Below are 21,442 nucleotides of genomic sequence, written 5' to 3'. Positions count from 1 at the left end.
CTACCTACGAGATGTAATTAATATAGATAGACAATTATGACATTTAGTTGGAAAAACTGCATTTACGCAGTTTATGACACAGATTCGGTCATATCTTCTTCTTTTAACAGTTTTTGCTATATAAAAAAATTAAATAAAAAACTTGCCTAATGTAATACAGAATTTAATTTAATGCAAAAATTTCCTATTATGCATATAAACTAATATTAAGCCAAGAACTACAGTAACTCCATAAATAAATCCATAAAACCTCTCAAGGACCAAAAATGGGTAGGGGGAATAGTTGTTTAAACATGTCATTGAGTCTAGTCAAGTCAAGTCAAGTCAAGTCAAGTATATTTGTATAGCGCTTTTCACAATACAGATTGTATCAAAGCAGCTTCACAGTATTAAATTAAAATAATACAACAAGGTTTGTTTCTAGTGGAATTTATTGATTGATAAAATTAAATATCCCCAAAATATCCCCATTAAGTCCAGTCCAAAAAAAGGTGATCAGTGAGTGGTCGGGGTAATGGGTCTTATACGCCAGGTCCAGGTCACTGATGTGGTACCCAAAGGAGCGATCATCCTGGGTGAGGAGAAGGTGGCGAATGACTGGAAGATTTTTATCTTTGGCGCAGGAGAAAATCTAAAGCTAGGCTTCAAGCATAGACCATACTATGGAGCTAATAATATGACAAAATGATTTGTGTAATTGTGTAAATTTGAATTATTTACAAGTGTAATCTAACAAATTTGAATTTTATGTGGTATTTTAAATAGTTCTGAATTTGATTTCTTTAAACGAATATTGAACATTTGAAATTTAACGAATTGAAATGTTTTTATGGCTGAATTTTATAGACGTATTTTCAAACAGCTATTTTTTTTGTTCTGAAATCTTAGACTGCAAATATTCCGTTTTAAAAAATACAGATTCAAGTTTTCAAGATGAAGAAATTCAGAACTTCAAATTCAGTTTTCTAAAATTCAAACCGTGGAAAATTCAGATCTTACAGAAAGTAGGTCACAGGTCATCCACAGGGAAGAGTAAAGGATCTCAGAAAAGTCGAACAGATCATTTTGGCTGCACTGCAGTAGTTTTCTGCCGCAAACGTGGTGGTGGTTCAAGAGAATCCGTGTATCTTTCATTCAGTCGTTTTTTTTATTTAATATTAAGAGTAGAAAAATGAGAAAACAGCTTGAGTATTAGATTTCTAATATTCTAGTAATAATAGTGCTTTGCTGCTGCAGTTGCATGGATTCTTAACGTGCTCATTGCAACTATCCTACGTAGTAAAAATGTATAGGCTACATTTAATATTTTTCTCATCAAACAACCAGACTAACCAATGGCTCGACACAACCCGTACCGAGCAAGAGACAGGGCTTTCTCTCTGTGTAGATATAAATTAACCTACGCTTTGCATCAGCTGGGTATGGCAGGGTAAATGACGGCTGTCATAGCCTGCATAGTCGCCCGGTAAGTTAAAAAAAGAAAAGAAATTAAGATATAAATCAATATAATTAGTAGTCAATTAAATGATTTAAACACACACTAATACAAAAAGGAAAAATTGATTGGGTATATAATAGGCCTAACGTTCACGCATGAACTGTCATTCAGACTGACTATCAGAGATAAAATTCATAATCTTCTGAGTTTTATGATGTAGGCCTTTGTTACTAGGTTTTATTTTAATTCAAATTTATTATAATTTACTTCTCAAAAGGATGCGCTTTGTGCATTCTCTGACATAACATTTATTTATTTCATTAATATTGAGTATCAATTGATGTCAAACAAAACTGTGTGTTATTTTCTCTGGCAACTAAACTTCCAAAATAAATAATAATAAAAAAATTATAATAAAAATAAAAAAACTTCCAAAGCAAAGCCATTGTGCGTTCTCTCCGCGCTCCGCAGCTTTTCCACACATATTTTGAGAATTGGCCAGCTAAACAAAATAGGCAAAAGAAGTAGACTAATGGCTAGTGTCCAGGAGGTACGTTCATATTTATGAAATAAACATAACTGATTTTGTCTACACCTAAATACATTCCCAAGGACCCCCTAATAATAACAGTGATTAAGCCCAAATGTGGGTGGGGGTAATGAACACAATATGTTTGTTTGTTTTTTGCCCAAATAGTCTCCACTCTATGCATTTTGTAATAATACAGCAAAAAAATGTAACTGACCGTATTTTCCTGAAAATAAGTCGCATGCACCTGAGTGCAAGTCACACCGGATCATGTTGAGAGAGAAACGCGCGCCTTACTGTATGACAAATCCTTAAATGAATGCAGAACAACAAGAATGAAAAATAAGTAGCCATGTATAATACAATAATATATAGGCTGCATAGCCTATAAAAATAGCCTATATTGTGCCCTTTATTACAAACAACATTTAGCCTATTTTAAACGCCAAGCCTAAACAGATTTGTTTCAATCGAAACGGTCGCGCATTTCTCATTCAGTCAAAAGTTTTCATATTTGCAATGTAACATTTGGATGCTAACTATTAATATAAAGAAGGCTTCATACTTCAGTCGAGTCCCAATATACACGCATATAGGCTAGGCTAAATCAGCGTATTCACAGCAAGGGAAATGTTTGGAATAACAAGTAGGATTGTGCGGCACAGCTTGCCCTTTATATTGTACAACAGACCAATCAAATTAGGCAGAATAACTTTTTATATAATAATAATAATAATAACTTTATTGCAGACTCACAGGTCCAAATAAAAAACAAGACAGTACACACAATACAATAAAAACTTCAGAGGAGACAACTATACCAATGCTTCCATAACTTGGACTTATACCGTGTAGTGCTAAACTTGATGCTGGTCAATGCCATAATTATGTAATTCTCGGAGTTATTTAGCCGACATATAAATTTGTACATAACATTTCTCAATGTGGCTTGCAGTGTATTAACACCTGCAGCCACAAACATCTCACTGGCACTACACCAGCGTGGTCTTCTCAGCAGAATTCCAAAATATATGTTTGGTTGACTGTGTTTTATTTTGATAATGAACAGTCTGCGATATGAAGCAATGCCAGAACTGATACTATGTTGTGTGAGAGCGCGATGCACCTGCGCCATCACTTGGATTTGTTCCACTACTGGGAAATATTTATAGTCATACAGATAATATGACATTATTCGAAACAGTAAAATGTATATTTTTATTTGTGTACATTCAAAATGACTACAAAATATGCCATTGAAAAATAAATAAAACAACATGATGCGCTGCTTTAGCACGTCTCGGTCTCCTTTAAGATCTTTCTGGCGCAGACCAAAAATGAACCAAAATACAGAGAATAGCCTTCTTGGCGCGCCTACTTTTGAAAGTCAACATTTAGATTACTTAACGTTAAATGCATCATATATATCCATGAGTCACTTTGGAATAAATCACAGCGTGTTTGCAATACACGCGTTAAGTTTTGTAAGCTCCGTACAACTGCAGCAGCGGAGCACTATTATTACTAGAATATTAGAAATCTAATACTCAAGCTGTTTTCTCATTTTTCTACTCTTAATATTAACCCTCTGGGGACCAAGCTGTTTTTGGGGCCCTTGAGATGTTCTGACATGCTCTGACATTTGTGCTTTTTTCAGTTATTTATAAACATGTTAATGGCAAAGGTGTAAATTCACTCTATATAGCACAAACAGGCCTACCATAATATGCGAGCAACATGTATGTAGATGTTTGTATTTTTAAGAGAATAATGTTTATGCGTGGTTATTTAAAAAAATAAAAATGAAAGTTGCTGAAATAAGACCACAAAACTCATACAAAATATGTGCCCACAAGACTTTTGACTAATGGATGTTTTCTCTTGGAGTTCTAGCTTCAAAATTATGTGAAAATAGTCTTGCTTTATCGTTCACAAAAAAAAAATACATTGATTTAAATGGTGTAAAACAGGTTTTGCTTGGAAAGCCAATATGCGAGGGGGAGGAGTAGTTTACACCTTAGATTACCCAGTCCCACCCACTCTGCATAATGACTCTGCATAATTAGCCATTCATTCAGGTGTGACACTGACTGAGCCACAATGCAAGGACAAAATAGCCTATATATTTAGAAGAAGACTTATATTGACCATTTAAGATTTTGCTTACATCTATCTTGTAAATATGTTTTGCTATTTTATTAAAAAGGTTACAATTACAACAATAATTACAATTTCAGCAATATTTCTGCAAAAAAAGTACTCTTTCTTTGTAAAAAAAAAAAAAAAAGATTATAGGCCTACATTTTATCATATGTATTCATTAGTTTGAATATAGCCAACATTGGAACATCTTAGTCTATGACTTTATTTTTGACAAAATAGTATTTTATATATATGAGCAGAAAAGCTTATTTGATGTGACAGTATATTCTACAGTAAAAACTGTACCCAAATCTAGTCAACAAAATGTTGTCTTTCATACTTCGCCTGACTGTAACGCAGTAACTGTAACTGTAAAAGCAGTTTATTCTTTCACACACAGGCTAAACAGTCTTTACAAATATGTACCCTTCATTCATCTCACAGAAACGCTATTCATATTATAGAAACGCGATTCATCTTTTTGTTTACATAAGCCTACAACGTTATTCCATAACGTTATTCCACATTAACACTTGAGAAAGGATAACTTAGCCTACCTCACTCCTCAGCGGGATCTGCTCCTCATATCAGCACGGAAAATTTTCTCCATAAGGTAGGCTATATTATGCCTCTTTGTTTACAGCTGATGTGGGGGCGTTTCACAGACTGAAATGGTTCTCAGAATTTGCGTTTGAATAGCACGCGCTCTCCGGGGCGTGGTCAAATTACTTTTGAATGGCTCCTAATGAGCTCGACTGGAGTCGCTCTCTTTTTATACAGATTACAGAAGCTGATAATATTTGTTTTTTATATAAATTACTTCATTTAAAAGCTGCGATCTCAAGCTTTATGCCCGTGGGTCTGTTTGCCTGTTTGACTGAATTTTCGCGGAGTTATAGATAATTTTCGAACGCGTTTCAAATGGGAGTTTACTGACAGAGAGAAGGCAGAAATAGCATCATGTTAGTTTTTCTTTATTTGTCAAAAAGCAAAACACTTTATTTGTATTGTGAGTATACAGAAAAAAAAATAGAAACTGAACAGGATCGATTGATGTATTACACGAAAATGAAAGATCAAAATTAACAGAGCATTTTGTGTTTATTTTTCATTGCTAAAAAAAAAACCGAGCAAAACGCGCGGGCGCGTTTTTGGTCCCCAGAGGGTTAAATAAAAAAACGACTGAACGAAAGATACACGGATTCTCTTGAACCACCACCGCGTTTGCGGCAGAAAACTACTGCAGTGCAGCCAAAATGCTCTGTTCGACTTATCTGAGATCCTTTACTCTTCCCTGTGGATGACCTGTGACCTACTTTCTGTAAGATCTGAATTTTCTGCGGTTTGAATTTTAGAAAACTGAATTTGAAGTTCTGAATTTTTTCTTCGTCTTGAAAAATTGAATCTGTATTTTTTTCTTTATATTTGTTTAAAGAAACCAAATTCAGAACTATTTAGAATACCACATAAAATTCAAATTTGTTAAATTACACTTGTAAATAATTCAAATTTACACAATTCAAATTCAAATCATTTTGTCATATTATTAGCTCCATACTATACAGGACAATGAACTGAACCAAACAGATGCCTTAAAAGCACACAGGATAAAGAGAAAGTTAGTTAACAAGACACGGGTGAACACAAAACATAAGCAAGGGAACAAACCAGACACAGGAAACAGGAATAACAAAGTAAAAGTCATTGGAAAAGCAAACAGTTTTAACTAAATTATTTACTGTTTGTCATGTTCTTTTAATAGTAATTATTGAAATACAGAATTACAGAATGTCGTATTTAAAAAAAAAAAAAAAAAAAATATATATATATATATATATATATATATATATATATATATATATATATCCTTGTAAATATATCCTATGACATGTATTGCTCAATAAAACTATTTATATTTCTTTCTATATCAAAATATTCCAGCAGCCACTGCCACTACAATCTCTTCTTCAACTAGTTCTTCAACATCAGCTAATACAAGTGAGTATTGAGTAAACATGTTAATAGGAAAATTATTTCAGTAGTTTATTCATATGCTCATGCTAGAGTAATATTCATGTAGAGTTATCTTAAAACGTCCTTAGAAAGTTCTTAATTTTACTGTTAGAAGTAATAGGTACCTCAATATTTTAAAATCACATCCTGAGTATCAACCATCAGCAGCTAAAATAAAAAAAGGTGTACCGTTCAATGTCTATATTATAGATTTGTGTGATAATCATTTTTGAAATGCAGCATTTCATTGAATGCAAAAAGGTCTTTGTAAACATGTCAACAAATATTAAGAAAATTTTTAAAATAATTGTTCTTATTTCATGTCACTTTCTGAGTATTAAACAATAGTGCCTACCAGTTCAAATGTTTAAAATTTTATATAATACATGTTTTTCTTTTAACAATAAAACATGGATTGTACTACAAAAGTTAATTGTGTGAACATATGCCATTGTTATCTTGCAAGTACTATTTCGTGAATGTTTGTATTTTTATTTCATTATATGTCCATATATTACAGCATCCCCTGTCACTACAACCATTTCTTCAGCTGACACTCCAACATCTACTCCAACAACTTCTACAAGTGAGTATTTTTCATGGACAGCTGTGTAAGCACTTATAGCTGTATTTTATACTTTTTTATTAAAAATGAAGTTTTATTACAATTGTGTCAAACAGCAGCACCTACAAGATGTAATTAATATACATAGACAATGATGACATTTCAGTTGGAAAAACAGGCATGTCTTGTTTGCCAATTTACCCTTTGTGTATTTAGACCCCAGTGTTTCCTGTTTTCCTTGTCGAGTCTTGTTCTACATGGATTTGATTTGATTTATTGATTTATGTATGTATGTATGTATGTATGAACATTTATTAGAGGATCAACCCCATGAGATGAAACATCTCGTTTTCATGGGGGTCCTCAGGATCATGTCCAAACAACATAGAACAGCAAAACAACAGAGTAGATACAATAAAAAAAACTAAACAAAAAATTATAATACAATAATAATACAACAACAACAACAACTCACTATCCCCACCCATCACAGATAGAGTAAAGTAAGCCACAGTGGTTCCCAAACTGTGGTATGTATACCACTAAACACATTTTATTTTATACCACTTTTAAGTAAAACATTTTTAATCTAAGACTCAGCATGAAGGTGCTTTGGAAGTCAAGCGTTTTAAGAGGGGTATTTGGTGTGAGATGTTTGAGAACAACTGGTGTAACATATTGCATATAACACAATAATCATTATCTAGCCAAACACAAAGATATTTACATTTTTCGGTTGGCTCTAGAGGAGAAGAATCCAGAAAATGCAGATTCAGATTATTTCTATCTTTCTTCTGGAAAAGCATACAGTAAGATTTGGATTTATTCAGAAGGAGTTTATTAAATGACAGCCACTGCTGTACAGAATCAAAGTCATGTTGTAAAGAATAATTTATGTTGGAAATATTTGTTTTGGAGCAATATATTATTGTATCATCTGCATAAAGATGAATGTCACATCCTGGACAGCAAAGTGGCAAGTAATTAATAAAAAATGGAAAATAACAAAGGCCCAAGCGAAGAAGCCTGGGGTATGCCTTTATCTACACCTGTAAAATTCGACTGACTGCCCCTGAAGGACACACACTGGCGGCGGTGATGGAAATATGAGTTAAACCACAGAAGAGATGAACGGGAAAGGCCAATTGAATATAATTTATCCAGGAGCAGATAATGATCAACTAAATCAAATGCTTTTGTAAAATCTAAGAAGATGGCACCAGTACACATATTGTTATAAAAACTAGAAAAAATATCATTTGTAAATTTCAAAAGAGCAGTGGTAGTTGAGAAGTGTTTCCTGAAACCTGACTGGTATTGAGATAGTAAATTGTTATGAGAGAGATAGTTAGATAATTGATCGAAGATAATTTTCTCAAAAATTTTCACAATACTATTAATTATTGAGATAGGTCTGTAATTGTTCATGTTTTGGGTGTCCCCTCCTTTATACAATGCAATGACTTTGGTACACTTCCATGACAGATTAAAGAGCTCAGCCAATGGAGAGGATAGGACACGTGAAGAAAGTTTGATAAACTTACCCTCAATGCCGTCAGGGCCAGGTCCACTGCTAGAGGATAGATTGCTAATGGCCAGCTGGACATCAGCTGAGCTAGCCTGTTGGAATGTGAAAGAACTATCGTAGGGCTGAGAATGAACAGTCGGCTCTGGGTGAAAGAGCGATGACTGTACCTGCGGTGTTTGGGAGAAATGCTAACTAAATGCGTTTGAGATCACTGCTGGATCATTAACAATTTCATTATTAATTGTCATGTTACTCGTGGTACTGTTAGACTTGCCAAGTAAGGTATTAATTTTTTTCCAAAATTGTTTAGGATTACTGAAGTCATTTGACAAACTATTTCTGTAGTAATTGGCTTTAGCATTTCTTGTTTGGGTGGTGCACGTGTTTCGTAGCCGTTTGTATTCCTCCCAATCACTAGGAAGTTTTGTATATTTGTGTTTATTCCACGCCCTATCCCTCTGCTTAAACAGACTGATAAGATCCCCATTTACCCAAGGTAGATGATGACCTTTGACCTTAATAGTTGTCCATGGGGCATGCTTATCAATGACTTGCACAAATTCTGCATAAAATAAATTCCAGGCAGCTTCCGCATCAGGAATTAGGCTAAGTCTATTCCAATTTATCCTTCTCACATCATTTATAAATAAATCACTGTTAAATAATTTCATGTCACGGATCCTAATACATTTTGGAGAAAGATTGGGAGTTGAAATTTTCCAAATGCAATATATGATAGAATGGTCATTGAAACAATCCGAGAGAACACCAGATTTTATTATTCTGTTGGGGTGTGAGACTAGTATCCAGTCAAGAAGAGATTTGCAACTTGGACTGATTCTTGTAGGCTCTTTAATAATTTGTGTAAAAATTGAACCATTGAACATGTTACGTTCCGTGACAGTACAAGGATCAGTCCAGTTTAAATTGAAGTCCCCCAACAGCATAATTTCTGATGAGTCACCAAACGATGAAACAGTGGCTAGGATGTTTCGAACAGACTCTAGCTTGGGAGATGTTGGTGGGCGATTTATATTGCCAATTATTAATTGTTTATTTGCATGAAGAATAACCTTAACAAAGATACCTTCAAAAAGCTCAGGTTTCACTTTAGAGTAATTAATTGTGATTTCAAATTTGATGAAATGTAAGTGGCGACCCCACCTCCCCTGGATCCTCTATCTAACCTATATATGATGTAGTTGTCCAGTTTAACATTGGAGTCTGCTGTATTTTCATTTAGTCAGGTTTCAGATAATGTTATAATACTGGGATTATTATAAACAAGCCAAGCCCTTAGTTGATCAATTTTAGGAACTAAACTGTGACTGTTTAGATGAATTACATGAAGACCTTTACCCATTGATTACAGTTTGAAAAGCGAATGCTAAAATAGAGCCAACTGGACATGTCTGATTTACAATACCAGCAAACCAACATGCAAACCACACACACACACACACACGTATACGCACACATACACACACACACACACACACACAAAAAAAAAAATATATGTATACTTTTGAGAACACCACTCAATGAACAGGTTCGACTTCAGGGCGTAAGCATGCCTTGTAGAGGGTGCTCTCGCAGAAGTGATGGTGTCTATGACAGCTTGTGGTAGATCACCTAGAATCTCCGCATCCCGTCCAGGGACCAGACATGGAGTTTCCAGTGGTCTGGACGCGGGTGCCATACGGTGCACAGTCTCTGAGAGAGGCGGTCCTCCCTGAGAGGAATGGGCCAGGGAGGGGCTATCAAGAGGAGCATCAGTTCGGGTAACCAGGTCCGGTTGGGCCAATAAGGGGCAACTAGCAAGACCTGTTTCTCTTCCTCACTGACTTTGCACAGCATCCGTGCCGAGGGTCCCCTCGGTCAGGGAGTAAAACAACTGGCAATGGGACGAGTCCGGAGAGGCAAACAGATCTATCTGTGCGGCCCCGAAGTGGTCCCAAATCAGCTGGACTGCCTGGGGATGGAGTCTCCACTCTCCCTGGGCCACAGGCTGACGTGAGAGCTCTTTGGCGGCATGATTGAGCTGGCCGGGGATGTAAGTGGCACGAAGCGACCTCCGATGCTTCTGACTCCATAGGAGAAGATGGCGGGCGAGTTGCGACATGCGAGGGGAGCGTAGACTAACTTGATGGTTGATGTACGCAGCGGTTGCAGTGTTGTCCGTACGGACCAGCACATATTTGCTGAGTAGCGGCATTTTGATGTGTCTCAGAGCAAGGTGTACTGCTAACAACTTGAGGCAGTTGGTGTGCCAATGCAGTTGGGGGCCCGTCCAGACCCCGCTACTGCATGCCCGCTGTATGTGGCCCCCCAGCCGGTGTTTGAGGCATCTGTGGAGTCCACAGCATACCTGAACACTTGTTCTAGATGTTCAATCGATACTGTGCTTTCCTTCCTGCAAGATGGGTTGAAACAAGGGCTGCCTCCCTCCACCCTCAAAGTGTATGTTGCCTCTATTGCCGTACATCACGATGCAGTTGATGGGAGATTCGTGGGGAAACGAAGGGTCTGACCACGGGCTGAGGGTTTGGCGGCAGGCTGGGGTGATTGTCACACGGAACGTGCCGTTCTGCGATGCCCATCTCGGGACTCAGCCGTGAATTCAGTGCTCATATGAAGCAAACCCAGCGGCGTTTGACAAAGCCCCATGAGCCTCTGAAAAAGTTTCAGTGGGACCACTGTTCTGTGCTTGACAGTATTCAAGCAGTTCAGCACTGACTGGACACGTTCCTCTCTGAGGGGCGAGTTTGCTCTTTTCCAAGTTGATCCGAAGACCCAACAACAAACAAACAAAAATATTTGTAGTGTGTTTTTTAAGCATGCAGCAAATGATAGTAGGCCAGTAGGCCAAAAACAAACAAAAATATTTGTAGTGTGTTTTTTAAGCATGCAGCAAATAATAGTAGGCCAATAAAAAATTCTTACTGGCGGTTAACGGTTAACTGGTTAATTAGCATCCCTGTACGTAGCTAGATCAAATTAGTGCAGAATCAACTTTGCATTGCGATCGTGTCAAGGATCAGCCAAGTGTATATATAAATATATAAAAATAAATAAATAAATAAATAAATAAATAAATATATATATATAATTTATATTTGTCATGATTCCTGTCTTTTGTTCCCCTGGTCTTTTGTGGACTTATATGTTTTTTCCTGTTTTGCACCATGTTTTGTAGTCCTTTGTAGTTTTTCTTGTTGATTAGTTCTTTGATTGTTTCCATATGTGTCTTGTTTGCCAATTTATTTATTAAATTAATCACAATTATTTAATGAATGCAGAACACACAAATTTTATGGTAAAGCCCTAAATCAAACAATTAATCAGCATAATCGTCAAAGCTCTAAAACTGACAATTAATTGGCATAATCACAATAGTTTTGTCCTAATTAATTGTCAGCCAAATTTCATTGTCGTGGCAGCCCTACCTACGGTATATAATTAATATAGATAGACAATTATGACATTCAGTTGGAAAAACTGCATTTACGCAGTTTATGACACAGATGCGGTCATATCTTCTTCTGTTAACAGTTTTTGCTATATAAAAAATAAAATAAAAAACTTGCCTAATGTAATGCAGAATTTTATTTCATGCAAAAAATGTCCTATTATGCATGTCAACGAATATTAAAGGGATAGTTCACTTTGAAATAAAATTTTGGTATGTTTTAGCTTACCTCAAGGGCATCCAAGATGTAGGTGTCTTTTTTTCCGCAGTAGTTTCAATTTAGATATTTTTAGGTCAAACCGTTCTTGTCTGTCAGTCATATAATGCAGGTCGATGGTCACCACCTCAAAGAGCATGCACAGAGTCCAAATTAAAACAATTCCCCATCGTTCAAATTAAACAATTCCCCATCGTAAGTACACATTGATGGCCTAAGACACGAAACGAGCGGTTTGTGTGAGAAAACGAACAGTATTTATATTGTTTTTACCTCTTGTACACAGCCACGTCCAAGTGATCTGAGAGCGCGGGCGGGTATAGATATATACACTAGATGTCGCCTTGGCTACGGTTTCGTTCCAATGAACTGCCGTAGCCAAGGCGACTTCTATTGTATATATCTATACCCGCCCCAAAATTTAATTTCAAAGTGAACTATCCCTTTAAGCCAAGAACTACTGTAACTCCATAAATAAATCCACAAAACCTCTCAAGGACCAAAAATGGGCAGGGGAATAGTTGTTTAAACATGTCATTAAGTCCAGTCCAAAAAAAGGTGATCAGTGAGTGGTCGGGGTAATGGGTCTTATACGCCAGATCTAGGATCTCACTGATGTGAGTAGTATATATGCTATACCATGTGTCAAAATGATTGATGGCTTCCGGTTGTCATTGACCTTCCGGTTGACCTTTCCGGTTGCCCTTCCGGTCACTATTGTTATGGATTGACCTATTGACCCTTCCTATCCGTCGATCATGTGGTTTTAACAGTTAGTTTTGACCTATTGCCCCTTCCTATCCCTTCGATCATGTCTTTTGACAGGTTGACCTTCCGGTGTCTATCCGGCATATGTTGTTATGGTTTGCCCTATTGACCTAGCTATTCTTTAATCATGTGGTTCTGACAGAAAGTTTTGCCCTATTTGAACCTTTTTAGTCCTAGATCATGTGGGTTTGACAGAAAGTTTGAAGTTGGTGTCAGGTTCAGTTATATGGGTTTCTGTCTGGGTATATGTTGTCACAGGCGCTCCCTCCCACCTTTTGCATGTGAGCTCTGACATCTGAAATGTGCTGTTCGGTCACTGTGATGTTGCTGATGGTTTTGAAGACGCTGTTATATATATATATATAGGATATGTGTCAGCATATCCTCCGCATTCCAGAGCATTGTGGACCCCTTTGGAAAAGTGAGAAGAAAAAGACCTGAATTTCCTGAATGCCTCACCAGCCAGAGTAGTGTGTGTGTGTGTGTGTGTGTGTGTGTGTGTGTGTGTGTGTGTGTGTGTGTGTGTGTGTGTGTGTGTGTGTGTGTGTGTGTGTGTGTGTGTGTGTGTTTGTTTGTGTTTGTGCGCGCGTCCTCTGACATGATCCCCTCCACATTCCTGAGGTAACAGTGAAAGTGAGAAAAAGAGAGTTTCCCTAATCATGTTTTATATTTCACACAAATAATATACAATAATATCTTACTAAAAATCTACTGAAACCATTTAATTCAGTTTTAGACAAAAGAATAAAAAATCATATTACATAAACATTCCGTTCTTTAGGCCTATAAATGTATAAAATAAAATAGTTATCTTGCTAATTTAACTAAAGTTGAAAACCATTCAGTTCTTTATAAAAGTATATAATGAAATGCTTATAAAATAAATATCTTATTGATCCAATTGTTTTAGATAAACAAAAGAATAAAAATCATATTACATAAAACATTCCGTTCTTTATAAATTAAAATAATTATATTGCTAATTTAACTAAAGTTGAAAAACATTATGTTCTTTAAAAGTATATAAATAAATTGCTTATAATATAATATAAAATCACAGAGTGGTTCTCTCTCTCTCTCTCTCTCTCTCTCTCTCTCTCTCTCTCTCTCTCTCTCTCTCTCTCTCTCTCTCTCTCTCTCTCGCTCTCTCTCTCTCAGCTCCGTCTGTCGTTCTCTGACTCAGAGGGGCCTCTGTGCATCATGTCAGAGCGTATGTAATGTTAGTCTGCTAACGCATTTCCAGAGACAAAGTTTTGTTCATACTAAATTTATTTCAAAATATAATCGTAAAAGTTTAAATATGATCTTTTAAAATGAAAGACTGTTTAAATTAAATCTTTAAAGTTTGAATACATACGCATCTTCTATTTATCTTTTAGAAGATTACTGTAATGATTTTGTTTAACGGTGACCTAAAGTATAATTGTTATTAAACAATGTCTGTTCAAAAACTTTAGATGGTTGAAAAACTGTACTTAGTCAATCATAATTTTTTGTCCATGCGGGGGTTTCAATTTTTATGTTGGGGGCTTTCCATAGAATCCATAGAATATTGCATATTCTATCCTGTACACCTGTACAAATTGGTCTTGAGCGAATATTTAATTTTACTCGTCTTAATTCAAAGCATGATCTTACTGGTAGCTATGATCTATTACATGTATAAGATCATTTTTACTTGTATCTCCCGAACTATCCTTAATCAGTGCGGAAACATTTCTGAGAATATACTATCGGTTATCTACTCAAAATATATGTAGAGGTTTAAATCCGGTGTTTAAAATCTGTCTGGTGGCTGCATGAACAGTCTTTGGGTAGAGCTATAGCAGGAAGCATGCCCCTTGACCTCCTCGATTTTGTAGGCTTTTTTTTTTTTTTTTTTTTTTTGTTAAAGACCCTACAAGTTAGTCCTCCCAAAAGAATTTCTCCCATCTAGCGGTGAAATTCTATTTTGCATTTAAACGAATAGTGCTCTCTAGCGCCTCGCTTTTTCAAATGCGGTAGCACATCATCGAGTTCAACTATACATGTTCTACCGTTATGCTGCCTATATAATGATTTACACAGCCAAGCAATACAAAAAAGCTTGTCATTTAGACCGTAACTTTGACTTACCTGTCGAGAAGAAAGCAGGCACCCTTTCATTAGCTCTTTCCACCTGGGAAAAGCTATCCCGATATTTATTTACATCCCGATAAATTACATTTTTGCTTTTTGGCGACGAGGATTCCTTCTCCTGTGGCTCGGCATAAGTATGATCCAGCATTATATTGTACCGTGCAGTGCAGCCTTTTCAAATTTGCCGGGGGCAGTATCAACGCCTCTCATATGGTCTAGCGGTTAGGATTCCTGGTTTTCACCCAGGTGGCCCGGGTTCGACTCCCGGTATGGGAAGACAATTTTTTTATATTGCCAACAAAATTCAAGTTATTCAAGTTCATCAATAATCATTTTTAGTTATTCATAGTCTTAGAGGCCTACACGAACTGCAGAAACAAGCAGAAGATATGTAAAAACTCATAAATGCTGTTTCAGTACTGAATCATTTTCACAAATACAATTATATTGAATTCAGAAAATTTCACTATGGAATATTTACTTTATCTATCATAATTTCAATTTAGTATCATCATTTAAATTTTTCATCTCATAATTATGGTGCATAGTCATAATTTAAATTTCAACTTTTTAAGTCATAATTTCGACTTTTTGTCATAATTATTACTTAATTCAGAATTACAATTTTTGTCAATTACGCTTTTTTTTTTATGTAATACTTAAAACGTTTTTTTAAGTCATAATTTGGTAGCACTATTTTGATGGTCCTTTTGAACATGCTGTTGACTATAGTAGTGTTGCACCTGCATGTCCACTAACTCGCTTGTGAGAGTCAGAGTGTGTAAAGTAAACTCTCATTAGTGTTAGTAGAGTATTAGTGGACTGGTAGGGTTAGAATAAGTTGAGATATAGTTGAGTTACTTATAGTCAGTACTAGAATATCTGTTGGGGAGCATCACAATAAAGAGTTAGCAGATATTGAGCACAGTCTATTTTTTCAGATATTTAAATGACAAAATACCATTTTTCAACCTATTGAATCTAGGCCTTCAGAAGTCATAACTTCAGGGGTAGGCCAGTTGGCAAAAACACTGCGTGTGTAAAAATCAAATACTGTATTACACTTTTCAAAGGATAATCTAGTTAGAATAAAAAGTTAAGTGTCACAAAGTCTGACACAAGGCCATTAACTGGTTCTTTTTGTTTTATAAATGTATTTTGCTTATTTCTACAAACATCAACCTGATAAATATGGACTTAATACATGATTAAACAAGATAATCATGCTACCCAATACGTCTGACACAACATTTGTAAGAATTTTTTTTAAAATACAATCAAAAATACAAAATTAAAATATTTTTAAAATTTTGACAGTCCTACATAAATGCATGTTGATTACTAAGCTTCAGACGTAGCGCAACCACGCAATGTTAGATTTCTCTAACACTGCGATGTCTCACTCACAACGCACAACTTTGTAAATAAAATAAAATATTATGGAAGTAATTTCCAAACTGTAATTGTAAAATGTAATATTTACCGTAATACCATATTTTATTTATTAATATTATGTTGATTTAAAGTTTTTGTTTGTTTGTTATTAACTAATACCTTCATCTTTTAACTAACATCCAGCACAAAATTAAAGAGATGTATGAGCTGAGGATGTTCTCTGACCCCAAATAAACAGATAATGTAATGTTCACAATATACAGTTAGATATTCTCCAACTTAGTGTGTATGTAAATAGTTGTGCTTAAATCTTTGGGTGTATTTTTAGACACCAGAGTGATGCAAAGTTCCACACCCTATGGACCAACTTTAAAAAAAAATTTTTTTTAAATACTCATACATAAATATATATAACATACACCAATCATTTCTTAACTAAGCAACTGTTTCTTAAATTATCAGACACTCACCGCACCGATGTTAACTTCACCATATATTGTTTTTTCTACAATGATTGTAGCAACTATTGTCCCACCATTCTTCTGGTCAATTGTGAAGTTAAGCCGATTAGGGTTCTGAATTAATGGCCGTCCGAATGATGTAGAATTATTATTATTAGTATTATTATGCTGTCGTTGTGGAAGGTTGTTAGGCTGTTGATTTGTCATGTTTCCAAATCATGTGTTTGAACGCTCAGCGTTTGAACGTCACCATCTGTTAAAAAATGTAACAATTAATTACACAACCAAAACCATGTAAACATTATAGTAAAGCTTATTGAAGATTGAGAAACATATTGACTACTAACAAAGTAAATTATAAATCTTTTCCTACGTTTGATATTCTTTTTTCAGATTTTTTTCAGTATGGACTTGATCCTTTTTAATGCTGTTTTCTCTCCATATTTATTCTGTAGTTCCTCTACTGTGTCTTCCAACCTCCCTGTTGTTCTTCTCCAGCTGTGTTAACCAAAGACAAACAGTTAGAAGAATAAAATGTATGTACAATAGCAAAAATAATTTTGGTCATGAGTTGTTAGGGTTAGATACACCTGCAGACACATTCATACACCAGTTCAAAGTCAATGAACCGGCTGATGCTGCAGGTGTTAGAGCACATGATGGACAGTGAACAGACGCACAGCAGGTTAAACCAGAGTTAAAACAATAGTCTATGTTAGGACAATAACAATAATAGTCCAATAGTATGTTCACAGGAGCCGCTGAGAGCGAGTTCCAGCTGATAATGGTCATAAAGTGCGAAATAATGTGCAAGTAGCTAAACTAAACATTTCATATTTGACAGCTGTTTTGAGAAATGTTAAACAATGACAAAAATAATCAGGCAAACTAATCAACTTTTTTTCTAATTTCACCATTTTGAACTTAAAATAGGCCTATATAATACATGTGATTTAATGTGATAGGAGAAAAAACAAATAACAGCCATTTTCATCATATTAGGCATAAGATTAATAATGAATCTGTACATATTGTGAATTAATTTAATAAACATTTACCTAACATCCATAGCCTTCAGTAAATTAAGGCTAGACAAAGTTCCTTTTTAACTCTGCCCCCTGCTCTAGTTAGAACTTTGGAGCGCTTAAAAGTGTCGGGCTCAAAAATAACTGTCATTTGGAACTCTATATAGTTATTTTTATCAAAAATATGTTGATAATGATTAAAAACTTCAGTACCCTTCGAAGGCACCATTTTAGATAGTTTGGCATGCATGAGATCTTTACACTTTCCCCCGTATATCTGTTTCCTACTGTTAGCTGTAATGTTAGTGAACTCTAGGTCTTCTCTTTGTTCATATACGACAGTATTCGCATGAATTGGCTTGATTTGATAAAATGATGGTTTAAACCATCATCTTCATGTGAGACATTTACATTATATTATTATACCGTCCTAGTTTTAAATAGCGCTAAAATGTATATTTTATATTTTAACCCTTTATGCGGATAAAGAATGCCGCACAAGGTTCTCTGTTCTCTGGTTCTATGTTTTAAAAATACCGCGAAACAAAGACAAGGACACCTCTTTCTATAAGCGACCCTCAAAATCTGTGCATACAACAAAACACATGTATGTGTACGATGATTTATCAGAAAATTACTTTTGTTTGAAGAAAACCTTAAATCAGCTGGTGCTTGATAACTATCGAAGTTATTAAACACCCCTGAATTCGGTAATGATGCGTTTAATGCGATATTGATTTTAATTTTAACTCAATGCGCTTAAGGTCTATGAACTTTAACATCTTCATAGTCAAATGAACTTAAAGTCTACGCAAAATGAAATACTTTCTAAATGTTTGTTACAGAACTTATGGTGAACAATTCTCCCATGTTTAATCAGATTTTGTCACTGGATTGAGTGAAAATAATAAACTTCTCCTTTGTTTTTATTCATCAAGTTAAATGTAAAACCTGTTGTTACTTGGATGATGAATATCTTCACTTTATGAGAGGAAAGTACGGACAGCGCCTTTGACCAAGCCTCTACATATGGGGCACTTGCGCTGAGAAGGCGCACATTCTTTGCACACAACTAGGTGACCACAGGGGATGAAGACAATGTTCACTTCCTTATCCATGCAAACTTTGCATGTGCGCTCCTCTTGAAGTCTTCTTAACTGTTCCTCCATAGGCAAGTCTAAAAGATCTTGACTCAGGGATGCAGCTTCATTTGTCTGGGCCACCAGGCCACGCTCAAATCCAATCTCTAAAGCAGACTTCACCACAGGATTGTTCATCATCACTGCATCTTCTGAACGGTCTTCTCCAGGACCCAGGTGTACAACAGATGGATCAACAAATTCTCTTGAGTCGCTGTCTCCATTAGTCAATAGCTGTTCAAATAGTCTTGGAAATCTTGCTTGAATCTGATGAACAAACTCTTGGCCCTTTTCTTGCAACAGGTATTCACATCTTGGAAACCACTTAGCATGTTCTACCCATGGATCATCACCAGACTCCCAACATCTGAGTCCACCATCGCAACAAAAGCACTTCACGTCATCATTACGACCAACATAGTAAAAACCAGCCTTAGCCAATTGGTCTGGTCGAACAGTTATTCTTGAGGGCCAGTTGACAAATGTGAGCGACCTTTCTTCACACTGTTGCATTGCCGAGTCAAGATCTTTTAGACTTTCCTATGGAGGAACAGTTAAGAAGACTTCAAGAGGAGCGCACATGCAAAGTTTGCATGGATAAGGAAGTGAACATTGTCTTCATCCCCTGTGGTCACCTAGTTGTGTGCAAAGAATGTGCGCCTTCTCAGCGCAAGTGCCCCATATGTAGAGGCTTGGTCAAAGGCGCTGTCCGTACTTTCCTCTCATAAAGTGAAGATATTCATCATCCAAGTAACAACAGGTTTTACATTTAACTTGATGAATAAAAACAAAGGAGAAGTTTATTATTTTCACTCAATCCAGTGACAAAATCTGATTAAACATGGGAGAATTGTTCACCATAAGTTCTGTAACAAACATTTAGAAAGTATTTCATTTTGCGTAGACTTTAAGTTCATTTGACTATGAAGATGTTAAAGTTCATAGACCTTAAGCGCATTGAGTTAAAATTAAAATCAATATCGCATTAAACGCATCATTACCGAATTCAGGGGTGTTTAATAACTTCGATAGTTATCAAGCACCAGCTGATTTAAGGTTTTCTTCAAACAAAAGTAATTTTCTGATAAATCATCGTACACATACATGTGTTTTGTTGTATGCACAGATTTTGAGGGTCGCTTATAGAAAGAGGTGTCCTTGTCTTTGTTTCGCGGTATTTTTAAAACATAGAACCAGAGAACAGAGAACCTTGTGCGGCATTCTTTATCCGCATAAAGGGTTAAAATATAAATATACATTTTAGCGCTATTTAAAACTAGGACGGTATAATAATATAATGTAAATGTCTCACATGAAGATGATGGTTTAAACCATCATTTTATCAAATCAAGCCAATTCATGCGAATACTGTCGTATATGAACAAAGAGAAGACCTAGAGTTCACTAACATTACAGCTAACAGTAGGAAACAGATATACGGGGGGAAAGTGTAAAGATCTCATGCATGCCAAACTATCTAAAATGGTGCCTTCGAAGGGTACTGAAGTTTTTAATCATTATCAACATATTTTTGATAAAATAACTATATAGAGTTCCAAATGACAGTTATTTTTGAGCCCGACACTTTTAAGCGCTCCAAAGTTCTAACTAGAGCAGGGGGCAGAGTTAAAAAGGAACTTTGTCTAGCCTTAATTTACTGAAGGCTATGGATGTTAGGTAAATGTTTATTAAATTAATTCACAATATGTACAGATTCATTATTAATCTTATGCCTAATATGATGAAAATGGCTGTTATTTGTTTTTTCTCCTATCACATTAAATCACATGTATTATATAGGCCTATTTTAAGTTCAAAATGGTGAAATTAGAAAAAAAGTTGATTAGTTTGCCTGATTATTTTTGTCATTGTTTAACATTTCTCAAAACAGCTGTCAAATATGAAATGTTTAGTTTAGCTACTTGCACATTATTTCGCACTTTATGACCATTATCAGCTGGAACTCGCTCTCAGCGGCTCCTGTGAACATACTATTGGACTATTATTGTTATTGTCCTAACATAGACTATTGTTTTTAACTCTGGTTTAACCTGCTGTGCGTCTGTTCACTGTCCATCATGTGCTCTAACACCTGCAGCATCAGCCGGTTCATTGACTTTGAACTGGTTGTATGAATGTGTCTGCAGGTGTATCTAACCCTAACAACTCATGACCAAAATTATTTTTGCTATTGTACATACATTTTATTCTTCTAACTGTTTGTCTTTGGTTAACACAGCTGGAGAAGAACAACAGGGAGGTTGGAAGACACAGTAGAGGAACTACAGAATAAATATGGAGAGAAAACAGCATTAAAAAGGATCAAGTCCATACTGAAAAAAATCTGAAAAAAGAATATCAAACGTAGGAAAAGATTTATAATTTACTTTGTTAGTAGTCAATATGTTTCTCAATCTTCAATAAGCTTTACTATAATGTTTACATGGTTTTGGTTGTGTAATTAATTGTTACATTTTTTAACAGATGGTGACGTTCAAACGCTGAGCGTTCAAACACATGATTTGGAAACATGACAAATCAACAGCCTAACAACCTTCCACAACGACAGCAATAATAATACTAATAATAATAATTCTACATCATTCGGACGGCCATTAATTCAGAACCCTAATCG

At 35.5% G+C, this 21,442-nt stretch overlaps 1 protein-coding gene and 1 long non-coding RNA gene across 2 annotated transcripts in view; both read left to right on the top strand.

Annotated features, from left to right (window-relative positions):
- The window catches only part of LOC309491023 (uncharacterized protein), a 143,764-nt gene that overhangs the window by 54,905 nt on the left and 67,417 nt on the right, over positions 1–21,442 (top strand). The window contains exons 18-19 of the mRNA XM_082160414.1: positions 6,051–6,107; positions 6,643–6,708. Of these exons, the coding sequence (XP_082016540.1) occupies positions 6,051–6,107; positions 6,643–6,708 (123 nt within the window). The remainder of the gene's footprint in view (positions 1–6,050; positions 6,108–6,642; positions 6,709–21,442) is intronic.
- On the top strand, positions 17,383–19,138 carry LOC309491146. The gene is made up of 2 exons (XR_014202938.1): positions 17,383–18,101; positions 18,171–19,138. It is a non-coding gene; the product is annotated as an uncharacterized lncRNA (long non-coding RNA).

Source organism: Leuciscus leuciscus (genome assembly GCF_965113295.1).
Source record: "Leuciscus leuciscus genome assembly, chromosome: 25".
In the NCBI taxonomy this organism is placed as follows: Eukaryota; Metazoa; Chordata; class Actinopteri; order Cypriniformes; family Leuciscidae; genus Leuciscus; species Leuciscus leuciscus.
Note: the sequence above shows the minus strand (reverse complement) of the source record. Positions and strands in the feature narration are given on the sequence as shown.